Source organism: Molossus molossus, unplaced genomic scaffold, assembly GCF_014108415.1.
Source record: "Molossus molossus isolate mMolMol1 unplaced genomic scaffold, mMolMol1.p scaffold_m16_p_10, whole genome shotgun sequence".
NCBI lineage: Eukaryota > Metazoa > Chordata > Mammalia > Chiroptera > Molossidae > Molossus > Molossus molossus.
In genome coordinates, this window is record NW_023425345.1 from 89,754,097 (window position 1) to 89,766,655 (window position 12,559).

Below are 12,559 nucleotides of genomic sequence, written 5' to 3' on the forward strand. Positions count from 1 at the left end.
AGAAAGAGAGGATGGGGGAGGGAGAGAGAAATAGAAACATCAATGAGAGAGAACATGGATTGGCTGCCTCCTGCATGCCCCCCACTGGGGATCAGGCGCACAACCTGGGCATGTGCCCTGACTGGGACTCGAACCGGTGACCTCTTGGTGCCTGGGTCGACACTCAACCACACCGGCCAGACGAAACTTATATAATGTTCTTAACCAATGTCACCCCAATAAATTTAATTTTAAAAAGAACATGTTAGTTCTGCCCCAATTTTTTTTCCTTTTTTTCTTTTTTCCCCCTCATTTGGCCTTGTTAAGCTACATAATCCCCCGAGTTAGGGCCACGCCTCACTTCTTGCTTTAAAGCAGAGAAGCCAGAGGAAATATGTTTCTCAGATTCCTGATTTTCCAGTTGGAAGATGGGGCGGAGGTTCCCATGGAAACAATGGGAAGCTCTATTATTAGTTATTCTATAGTTCATTCAGAGGTTTTGTTGACCAGCTATGTGAGGACCAAGTGGGAGCTGCTTCGGCCTGGCCTGGGAGCCATTGTTTCTCTGGGGAAAATGAATTCAAACTCGAAGCGGAGTCGGGAGGCCGCTCTGCAGCTAGGAGAACAGGGGCACCGGGAACTTATCTTTATCCTTGCAGGATGGCGTTCAGTTATCTCCAATAAACAGAACGAATTTAGGGAGGGGAAAAAACCAAACTTGATTCAGAAAGCCTCAGAAGTCCATGAAAATAGGAAAAAAGGGGGAGAATTAGATAGAATGTTATGGCTCAGAGAGTTGAAACATAAAGCTGTCTGTCCCCAGACAAAGGAAATGACTTGCTCCAGGTCCCACAGCCAGGTGATTAGCCACCAGACCCAGACCCACGGCCCCCAGAGGGTGAGCGCTCTTTCCTGGGGCCCCTGCTTCCCTGAGGAAGGCACAGAGACCAGGAGCGCAGGACAGGGACGCAGACCACAGACCTGCTCCTGGCGCACACCTAGCCAGGTGGACACTGAGTCTGGCTTTCTTCTCCCATTGAAACGGCAGTTGCTATAGGTCAGAAGCTCGGGGTGTTTCAGCGTTTCTTGAAGACTGTGTGCAACGTGAATGGTGTCCCCTTGCCCCGCGCTGTCCCCAGGCTGGGCCTCCCTTTGGCCTTCCTCCGATGGCTGTTTCCAGACCAACCTCTATTTCTATATTTGTTGTTCTCTGTCTCCGAGCCCTCCGCTGTCACCCATGCATGATAGGTTATTTGGCTAGTATACACAATTCTTCCTGAATTTTTTTTCTTTATTGATATTTTTTTAGAGAGGAACGGAGACAGAGAGAGAAATAGAAACATCGATGAGAGAGAACATGGATTGGCTGCCTCCTGCATGCCCCCCACTGGGGATCGGACCCATAGCCTGGGCATGCGCCCTGACCGGGAATCGAACCGGTGACCTCTTGGTGCATGGGTCGAGGCTCAACCACTGAGCCACCCCAGCTGGGCTCTTCTTCAATTTGATTAAAAAGCAAACACTGCCATCCCATTCCCTCTGCTTACGTAGTAACACCCTGGGCAGTTGGTGGTGTTACTGCTGATGTGGGTGGGTGGGGGGCTGGAGGGGGAGACCAAGCTCCAGAGGGGAACTTACCTGAGGGGAGACAAAGAGCAGAAGTAGATTCAGGAACAGATTCAGTGGGTTCCTGTTATCTACCTGCGCAGCAGGTGACCCAGCTTCAGGTTTCCATGGCAACACCCCTACAGCCTGAAGACTGCCCAGAGCAGGGCACAAAGTCCACACTCTGTCCCCAGCCTCAAAGGACTGTCCTCTCTCCCCTGGGTTCATCACAGTCTGTTTAGGGTGGGGGTTTTTTTCCCCTTTTTGAAATGCTTCCATGCCACATCACAGAGGAAAACTTTAGGATGTGAAGATTGTCCTCAAAATGTAGGCATTAAGTTGGTTTTCCATGTCGCCAGGTGCCCCGTGTGTCTTGGAACTGGCTGTGCCTGGTGCAAAAGGGAGAGAAAGTGCATTCACCCCTTCACCGCCTGCAGCCCTTCCGATCACTATGGCAACCAGGTAAAGTGACATTTTTGGTATTTCAAGGATTAACCAAAAATAAATGTTGGTAACCACCTAGCCGATCTTTTGTGTTTATTTTAAACTCTGAATTTCCCACCTGTTCGGATGTTGAAGGGGTGCTCTTCATTTCAGGAACCTTGTCAGGCTGCCGTGGAGACGCGGCCGCCGTCCAAGTCAGCAGGAGGAGGCGAATTCGAGAAGAGCAACAGAACCACCCGGGGTGTGCAGGTCAGACCCTGTTTTTGCGTTGGTAATGGAAAAATCCCCCTTCAAGTGGCAACTGTCACTTTGGGTTCCTTTTTCAAAATTCCCTTTTGTACTTTCTACCAAAATTCCCTTTTTTACTGTTGGTGTTCCACCAAGTTTCATGTAATTGGCTCAGTACATCAAAGACTGCACACTCTCATAAAAGAAATTAAAATTCTGTAACTGAAAAATGTTGTTTCGGGAGGAGTAAAATTTTAAAGGTGACTTTGTGGCTCACTTGGGGCCGGTTAGAAGGAAGTAAAACACAGAGTACTGAGGGGATTTCAGTTCGAATCACATATTATGACTGCATTTCTGGGGATTATGCCCAAGGGAGAGGGTACATAGTAGCCACGTTCTGACTGTTCCTCTTTACTTTGTAGACACAATCTAACCAGTAGTTAATAACTGCAAAACAAAGAGTCGTTTCTATATAATATAGGCACCTTTCTCTCCACTTTTCAAAAATGGTTATTTTCTATGAAAGTTCCTTGGAAATGCCTCTTATTTTCTTCATAGTAAATCACCAAGCTCAACTAACAGACCTGTTTGAACAGAGAGGTGACCAGTGTGGGCATTTTCAGGCAGCACTGTGCTTAGAGAACAGGGGAGTGCTGACTTCAGTGGACAGAAGTTAACTGAGCATCTACTAGGTGATGAAAAACAAAAAGAGAACAAGTTCTTGTTCTCATTAACCTTGGGGTCTGGTAAGAGGAAATAGAACCACACTTTTTTTTTTTTTTAAGGTTCATTTTCTGTTTCATAACTAACCCATGAACTAACCCATGGGTTTTGATTTATCCACTTGCTGCTATTTAAGGTCAAGTGCCAATATAAATAAATAGCACATTTTTAATCACTACCGAAAAGTTGACAGTAACTTTAAGTAAATTAAGTAAGAGGCGAAGGGAAGGTGAATCAAAATGGATTATGAAGTTAATGAAAGGCATTACCAAAGCTTGGTATACCAATATTTCTGACTTTAAAAGTCTTGAGGTCTTATTAATTGATGGGCTTATTAAGTGATGGACCTTTCTCTTCCCATTGATTTATAACACTAAGGCATAGTGCCAGCAACTTGGATCAAGGAGGCAGTGATTTTTTTTTTTTTTTTTTAAATCAAACTTGTCTTTTGTTGTTTCCATTTTTTAAATTTTGGTGAAATACACATAGCATAAAGTGTACCATCTTGACCATCTTACAAGGTACAGTTATTAGTGTTAAACACACGCACACTGTTATGTAACCATCGCCACCATCCATAGCCAGAGCCCATTTCATCTCTGTACTTATTAAGTAATAGCTCCTCATTTGCCTTCTACCGAGACCACCCCCATTCTACTTTCTGTCTCTGAGCTTGATTACCCTCTGTACCGCATATAAGTGGGATCATACAAGGTTTGTCCTTTTGTGACTGGCTTATTTCACTGAACATTTTGTCCTCAAGGTTCATGCATTTCGTAGCATGTTCAGAATTTCCTTCCTTTTTAAGACTGAATCATATGCCATCGTGTGGCTGGACCCCATTTGGTTTTGCTGTTCGTCTGTTGGTGGGAACGTGTGTCACTCCACCTTTTGGCTCATTGTCTGTGCTTTTCGTTGTTGGAGGAGTTAGTTACAAATTCCGGATATCAATCCCCTGTTAGTTATATGACGTTCTCCCACTCTGTAGATTGCCTTTCATTCTTCTGACTATATCTTTTGCAAAGAAGTTCTTAATTTGATGATGAAGTCCAGTTTACATATTTCTTCTTTTGTTGCCTGTGCTTTAGATATCCTATCCAAGAAATCATTCCCAAATCCAGTTTTATTAAGGTTTTCCTCCGCATTTTTTTCTATGAGTTTTATAGTTTTAATTTTTAGATTTAAGGCTTTGATCCACTGTGAGTTAATTTTGTGTATACGGTATAAGGAAAGGGTCCAGCTTCATTCTTTTGCAGGTGGATATTCAATTTTCCCAGCACCATTGGTTAAAAAAACTGTTCTTTTCCCATTGAATGGTTTTGCCTCCCTGTTGAAAATCATTTGACTATATATGTGAGGATTTATTTCCTGATCTAGCCCATTGGTCTATATGTCTATATTCATAACCATACTGTTTTGATTACTGTAACTTTGTAATAAGTTTTGAAACCAGAGTGTAAATCCTTTAACTTTGTTCTTTTTCAAGATTGTTTTAGGGAAAAAAAATCAAACTTTTTTGGGAGATAATTGTAGATTCACTTGTAGTTACAAGAAAATAATAAGCGAGATCTTATGTATCTTTTATCTGGTTTCCTCCATCAGTAACTAACATCTTGCAAAACTATAGCACAGCCTCACAGGCAGGATATTGACAGTTACCACAGTCAAGATACAGAGTGGCCCTGTCACCCCTTGGTGCCTATTTATAGCCACACCCACTTCCCTCCAACCTCCCAATGCCCATCTCTGACCCCCAGCAACCGCTGATTTATTCTGTGTTTCTATTATTTTATCATATCATAAATGGAATTATCCTTTGGGATTGGCCTTTTTAACTCAATATAATTATCTGAAAATTCATCCAAGTTCCTTTATGTATCACTAGTTTGGTCCTTTTCATTACTCAGTAGAGATCCAGGCAGTGGCTTTTTAAATTTCTTTTATTTTAAAGAGAAAAAAAGTCACTGAATTCTGGTTTCCTGTACCGTCTTCCTGTATCTTTTGACCTTTGATACTGTGTGGTTAAAAGAACTAGGATCACAAGAGGAGGCTGAAAATAAAGCCCAGGACCTACCATCAGTGCTTCTCCATGGATGACCCTTCTTAGTTTGGAGAAAGACATCTTGGTTGATACTGAAATGTTGTCTTGATATATATGACTCAGAACAGAATCTCAATTTTGGTCAATAGGGAACAGAATATTATTTGTCACCGGAGGAATTTCTCATGGTCTGTGAAACACTGCTGTGTTTCATCATCATGTGGAATGTGAAAATTCAGGTCTCCAGTTTGGGTCCCCATGCTGGCCTTGAATACAACCCCGAACACTATTCCCAGCCGGAAAGCCATCGCGGGCTTTCCTTCAAGGCATCTTCCCACGCCACCCATGTATTGAGCGCTCAGCACCGTGCCAGGCACTGGGGACCTGCAGTGTGAACGGTGCAGACACCCTCATAAGCTTCATGATGCCGAACTTGGGGTGATTCTTCCTACAGGTATTTATGGAGCACCTATTAGATGCCATTTTACTGAGCTCCTTGGATATGAGGAGGACACAGATGAATCAGGCACCCCCTTGCCATCGCTCTCAAGAATCTTATACATGAATGTATGAGTAGGATGTAAGTTAGAAAAGGTTAACATAGGGAAAGTACCCGGCAGTATACAAACCCAGAGAGCTTCTCTGTATCTGGGCCTTATCTTAGTCATTCCTGTTTATGTAACCCCAGTGCCTGGCGGTTAAAACACTTAATCAGTGTGGTTGATTAAGTCTCGGATGGATGGATGGATGGATGGACAGTGATGGCGTTTCAGCTGACTTTGTGGGACGAGAAGCATCCAGACGTGTGGAGGCTAAGGAGTGAGTTTTCGAAGAGGAACCAGCATAAGCAAAAGCGTAGTGGAGGTGCCAGAGAATTCTGGGGCGCCCATTATGGGAAACCCCAAGTGATTCAATCTGGCCGAAGCAGAAGGTTGCAGGAAATATGGGCCCAAGTTTGGAAGACTCGGGAGCCCTGGACATCCAGGGCCTTACCTCCCAGGCCTTGGAGCTGCACTTTGTTCTTCAGTAGAATGCTGATGAAATTCTGTGCTTTAGTCCTAAATGTCCATAGTTCTGATTTATGGCATCTTATTTTTTTAGTGTATAAATTTGCTCTTCCAAGGACATGGTACTTATGAGGTAGGGTTTTTGGTTCAATCCCAGTTTGGGCCCTTGGCCCTCACACAGATTCATGACCTATGACCCGTGCCTACACCCTGACCTAAAAACAAGTGCTGTCATTTACCAGGGAGCTGCATGAGGGAAAAGCATCCCCATCACAGGGAAGCAAACTCAGAATCCAGAGTCTGGCCTTTGGCTGAGAAGTGCTTTCAGCTCTCAAGGCCAGTGCCTCTCGGGGACGGTTGGCCCCATCACCCTGCCCTAACCTCTTTTCCTTCCTTTTCTTCGTGATCTGGTGCCTCCGCCTGCAGAGAGAAGGCTGGCTGCGCTCTCCTTCCTGTTTTCAAGGAAGGGTTCTGAAGATCTGCGATACGGTGTTGTTCTAATATTTCTTGTTCTCCACGATATGCTTATCACCGCGGGGCAGGAGCAAACCATCCCCAGCCATGTCTCCCCTGGGGGAATGCACATCCAAGTGGTTCCTTTCTCTCTCTTCCTACATCACTTTTGAAAATGCATTTTAATTTCTCACAGGCAGTCCCAACTGACCCTTTCAAGGACCTTGCCTTTAAAAGTGAAATTAACTTAATATGTGCCTTGTTGAGTAGCTTCTGTGCGCCTGCCCCTGCACTTGGTGCTGTGGGATTCACTTCCAGTTGTTCGTTCATTCATTCATTCATTCATTCATTCAAAATACGTTTATGGAACACCTCCTGTGTGCTAGACAGGCAGGCAAAATGTGTGCCCTCATGGAGCTTACATTGTAGACCTTACAACAATTTGGAGGAAGGAAAATTCATTTTCAAGTAGAGGTTGAGTGTGCATAGTAGGAAAAGATATAAGAAGGAATGCCAGAATGTGCTAAACCGAGTAGTGACGGCGCATATTTGCTGAGCCTGGGCTGTGTCCTAAGCTCAGTGTATCTCTTTGTTTAAGCCTCACAGTGGACCTGTGTTGGCCATTTTTTAGGCAAAGAAATTTTACAGAAGCTGAGTAGAAGGTAAGTGACAGGCAAGAGATTTGAACCTGGGCAGTCTGAGGCCAGAGCCCACAGTTTCAACCACTGCTCTGTATTGTGTGACCTTGGCTGAATAGAAACAAGTATTAAACCAAGTAGTATTGATGATGAAAGTCAACCCAGAAGGGAGGAAACTACTGCTGGTTTCTCTTGGCATTTGGCTGTCAACGCCTGCAGGTGGGTGGGACAAAGACCTCAGCCCGGGCAGGCTGGGAGGGGCGTGCTATAGAATCAAAGCCTCTGTGGGTAGGTTGGGGTGTGTCAGAGGGAAGGAGTCAGACCTGGGCAAGGCCGCTTCTTCTACAAGACTGAGCTGGGAAACTGAGGCCCCTAGGAGAGCGGAGCAGCAGGAGTTCTCGTGCAAAGTTGAAACCTAGCAGAGGGGTGGGTTTTGAGTGGCTGGGTTTAATCTGTAGTCAGGGCTCTTTGCTGGAGAGGGAGAGCGGCCCTCCCTGGTCATAGATCCCAGCCGGCCAGTCCGATCAGCTAGTCCAGTCCTGAGGTTCACACTAGGGAGGCTCAGTGATGAAGGGTAATGGTTTTATGGAGTGGCCTTGGCAGCCCCACCGTGGGCCATGTCAGGTCAGCGTACAGTCCCCTGGTGGGAGAGAGCCTTGATCTCTCAGCACAGGGCCTTCATCTGTCACCTTCTCCCTGGACGTGCCCAGGTCTCTCCCAGTTGGCATTCTAGCCCTTGCCAGTCCTGGGAGCAACTGGAAATTACATCTCAAGTTCCTGAGGTCTGTACCAGGGGCCCGAGCAGCAAGTGGATGACCTTCTGACCCATTTAACTATCTAATTTTTCTTTGGTGGGATTGTATTTTGCTATTTCCTTTCTATGTCTTGCCTTCTTTTACACTTGACCATTCCCACTGCCGGTTGCTACTCTTCTCAATTGATATGTTTCGTTAATATATTACTTCTGTCCTGCTCAGTCATTAATAAAGATGTTAAATAATTCTGAACCAAATGCTCACCCCGGTAGAGCCCTACAGGACACTGTCCTTTAATTAGTTATGCTACCTTTCATCTCTCTCCTGTCCTTTGCTTTCAGATTTCCAGCTGGTTTTGAATCCATGTGGCTGATCCTTTTGGAACTAATTTCATGAGTGAAAATCTGAGAGACATATTACAGAGTGTTGATTCAGACCCACAATGCACTTTGCTATATTCAGATTTTTTAAAACAGATTAATAGAGAACAATTAGGCCTTAATCAACCGAGCCTTCCTAATGGTATCTCTTTCCAATATTCTTTTCAACCATCGCAGTATTTTCTCCATTAATGTCACGGCAGCCTGAATTGTGTTGATGTCAGACCTCACAGAAGGTACTCCAACGGTCAGGAGTAATCCCTGTAGACTCACTCTTTCTTTCTTGCTTGCTTTCTTGCTTTCTTTCTTGGAAGTAAGAGGGAGAGAGAGATTTAAACATTGATGAGAGAGGAACATTGACTGGCCGCCTCCCGCATGCTCCCACTGGGGATCAGGCCCACAACCTGGACATGTGCCCTGACCGGGAATCGAACCGGTGACCTCTTGGTGCATGGGTCGACCCTCAACCTCTGAGCCACACCGGCAGGACTCTTAGAGCTTTTCAAAGATAACTATTTCTTAGTGGTTGTGCTATTCCCAATATCTTAAATGATTTTGTTTAAAACAACAACTAGCTAGGTATTCTGCAATCAACTATTTAACCAGTTTCTGGGGTGCTGTCTTCTACAAAACAGGGAGTGATTTCAACTCATAAGCAACGAGAACTCATACTAGTTTATTAAATAATTTAAAATTGTACACCCATTTAAAAATAACTCAAGCCTTAAAATATAACTGACAGGAAGTAGACTATCCTCTGGTTAATTGCTGGACACCATGGGGTTGGAGGGTTACAGTCTATGGTACTGTGATTTGATATATGGAAATCCTTAGACACAGGGTAGGGGAGGAATCTCACTGTAGGGCTATAAGAACTTGTCTTTGTATCACTCTAGATTATGTTTTAAAATTACCCAAACCCTTCTACATATAAGCTTGTGGGATCCACTACTTCATGTCAGATTGTGAATTAACTCTTGATTAAAATGCAAAACCAATCTCAAATAATAAGTGTGTGGCACAGTTGTGGGGAGTTCGTTCCTTGCCTTTTGTCTGTAGCAGATTTTAAAAATCATTGTCAGTTAAAATAGAAAACGTTGTGTTTCTAAGAATCATTGTCGTCATGTGGCAGAACCATGCAGCCGCCCAGCCTGTGTGTGGTCCTCACCGTGTGTTTGATGGGGTCCTCTTGGAACCTCTTTGTCTCACTTATTCAGGTTAACAGAGGTTCTCCAAGCAAACAGAGGACAACTGATCTGACCCGCTTTGAAAGCAGACTAAAACCATCTGCTTTCACGAGATAGGCCAGGGCTGGATTTCATCCTAGACAGCCAGTGGGAACTTCTCTAAACAGTGAGGTTTTCAAATGAAATCCTTTTGAAGTAGCAGGACTTGCTCCACTCGGGGGGAAGTAAAAAGTTAAGACGGCAACATGCATTTCCTCTGATGGCGTTTGTAGAACCATTTAAGCAGCAAAATATATGCCCCTCAAAAATCTTGTGTGCTTTCGTTTAAGGCTCTCTACTGAGGGTAGAGAAGTAGCATTTACTTTGCGTGTTTGAACATTTTGCCTGAACAGGCGTCGACAGATTAAATATAAGAAGCAGAAGGAATATCTAGAAAGAATCCTGGGAATCGTATTGGCTTGGACGTAAATGTGAGGCTGCATCGATGTTCACATAAAACAAAACAAACACACACACTTCCTCTTGTCCCCAGAGGAAGACAGTGGACTCCTCTAGAATAGGAGTGGACCAACTTTTTCTGCAAAGAGCCAGGCAATGAACACTTGAGGCTTCGCGAGCTATGAGGTCTCCGCTGTAACACTTGAACTCTGCTTCTGTGGTGTGAAAGTAGCCACAGACGGTATAAGTGAGGGGGCGCACCTGTGTTCCCAAACACTTTCTTTATGGACACTGGAATTTCATGTACTGTCCCATGTCATGTAATATTACTCTTTTTATGTTTTAATATATGTTTCCATGGGCCATATGAAAACAAGCCATAGGGTGAATTTGGCTGCTACAGGCAAATCCTGGGGACTCTCTAGGTGCTCAGTAAATACTTCTTCACTTAGCTGTCACAATGTCAGAGCAAAGAGTAAGCCTTTTGCTATACAACACACACTTGACATTTGCACGGAATTTATCTTTAAGTCTTTGCTAATCCCCCCATTCCAAGGACCACTCTTGCAGATAATTTCCCCCATAAAATGCACTCAAGTAGAACAGAATAATTAAAGTGACCCTTTCAGGCCCTTCATGATTCCATAAATATGGGGCTAAAGTCCTTTACCAGGCGATTAAAATAAACTCTGCACCGAAATCAATTCTCTGTCACATTACATCATTGCTGTGATGACATTAACGATGAAGTGACCTCAGTCTGAAAAACCAATCCATAGTGATGACAAGTGATGGCGACCACTCTACCATATAGCACCTGTGTTTGCCAGGGAGCAGAATGATCAAGCATCCCTCTCAGTGGGATGGCAGGCACTGCAGCCCAGCAAGGCCATCATGGTGAGCGCCACACACTCAGAGGAGCCGAGGACACTAGCTGCTTCAAGGAGCAGGTGGTAGGCAGGTGTTGGATGTGACTAAAACTCTCCCAGCTCCATTAAGTGGCTCCCCCGCAATTCTATCCTCCAAGCAGCTGCACTCAGTGTTCAGGCCTGGGCCAAATTTCACACGATTATGTATTCCTGGACCTGGGGGTTGTTTTCAGATATTAAGAGAGAGAGAGAGTGTGATTCACTCATGTTAAAGATCTGTTGTACTTCGTATTGGCCAGAATCTTAGACCCTTCTGTTCTGTTTCAGTCACCATATTATAGGAGCATACAGACTTGCTGGAAGTGGTCTGTGCAAGATCCACAAAATGATCAAAATGATAGATGGTAGCATCTATAGGAGAAAAGTGTAAGAAATCAGGATCGTTCTAGCTTTGAAAAGGAAAATGATTTTTGCCACCAAAAAAGGTCTTGTTTAAAAGGGGATTTGATAAGACATTGCAAATGGAGAAGTAAGGTGCATAATATAAGACCAGGTATCAGGTGATTCCAAGAGAAACGTACTTGATGAAGAAAGGCCTGATAAAGCTTGTGATGGGTACCAAGGAGGAAATGGTGGTGTCTGCAAACTGTGGAGAAGAAACCATTGGCCACGTGATTTAGGCATCCAACTACGTGATGTTTGATGACCGACCAGGTCGATTTCTCGAGGTTTATTTCCCTGCAGTAGACTCCTTGACTCAAATCGCTTAACTAAAACAGACAAAAACCAGGAACTGCTTTCTTGGGAATCAAGTGTATCCAAAATGACATTTATTGTAACTTAATGAGGAGTCTGGCGTTGGCCAGTGATCAGTGGACTTACTGTCTTTTCCTTGGTGGTGGTGCATGGTGAGCCCCCGAGGGCAGTAAGGTAGCAAATGTTTTTGAGACTCCAATGCTGTTTCACTCTTTAGACAGAATGTCAGAATCTTCCACTGTGTTTTCAACTGTCGTGTGAGACAAAGACTAATTGGTTTGACCTCATGCTGTCGCATGTTGAGAGACATGAAATCTTCAGCGCTCTTCCTTGAATTCATTGATTTCATTAAACACTGTCTGCTTGTGTTTGCAAAATATTGTAATTTCCCAGTGATTTCTTCGAACTGCAGCACATAAACAGATTTTTTTTTTTTTTTGGAACTGTGCCATTTGGTAGCTTTGATCTTGCGTTTTAATCTTTTATTTCCAATAGGTCTTCTATGTCAAGTCCATCGAGCCACAGAAAATATCGACCTTGGGGAAAAGCAATGTGGTAGTCACAGGAGCGAACTTCACCCAGGCGTCTGATAACATCGTCATGATTCTGAAAGGAACCAGTACTTGTGAAAAGGACGTGTGAGTTCAAACATTAGTAATTCATTCTTGGTAATATAGTGAAATGCTAAAATGTATGCCAAATATAATCTTTATGGAGTCAAACTATTTCCGTGTGCCAAAGTGGACCAATTACTCTGCATATTTGATATATTTTTTAAAGTAAAATCATTTATACAGCACATTTGAAGTTAATCACGAGAGAATCTGTCCCATGTTACCCCAAAAATCTCAGTACATAGTAATTTCAGGATGTTGCCTTTTTTTGAGTCTTGATTTGTTTTTATTAAACAAAACCAACTACTTTCAATTTTATTTTATTTTTTTCTTTATTGATTTTTAGAGAGAGAGGAAGGGAGAGGGAGAAAGAGATAGAAACATTGATGAGAGAAAACATCGATTGGCCGCCTCCTGCATGCCCCCCACTGGGGATCAAACC

At 43.8% G+C, this 12,559-nt stretch overlaps 1 protein-coding gene across 2 annotated transcripts in view; it reads left to right on the forward strand.

The window, feature by feature from the left end:
• The window catches only part of PLXNC1 (plexin C1), a 164,494-nt gene that overhangs the window by 81,668 nt on the left and 70,267 nt on the right, over window positions 1-12,559 (forward strand). For both annotated transcript variants that reach the window (XM_036250803.1, XM_036250804.1), the window contains exons 8-10: window positions 1,944-2,046; window positions 2,182-2,277; window positions 11,999-12,141. In XM_036250803.1, coding sequence (XP_036106696.1) covers window positions 1,944-2,046; window positions 2,182-2,277; window positions 11,999-12,141 — 342 coding nt within the window. The remainder of the gene's footprint in view (window positions 1-1,943; window positions 2,047-2,181; window positions 2,278-11,998; window positions 12,142-12,559) is intronic.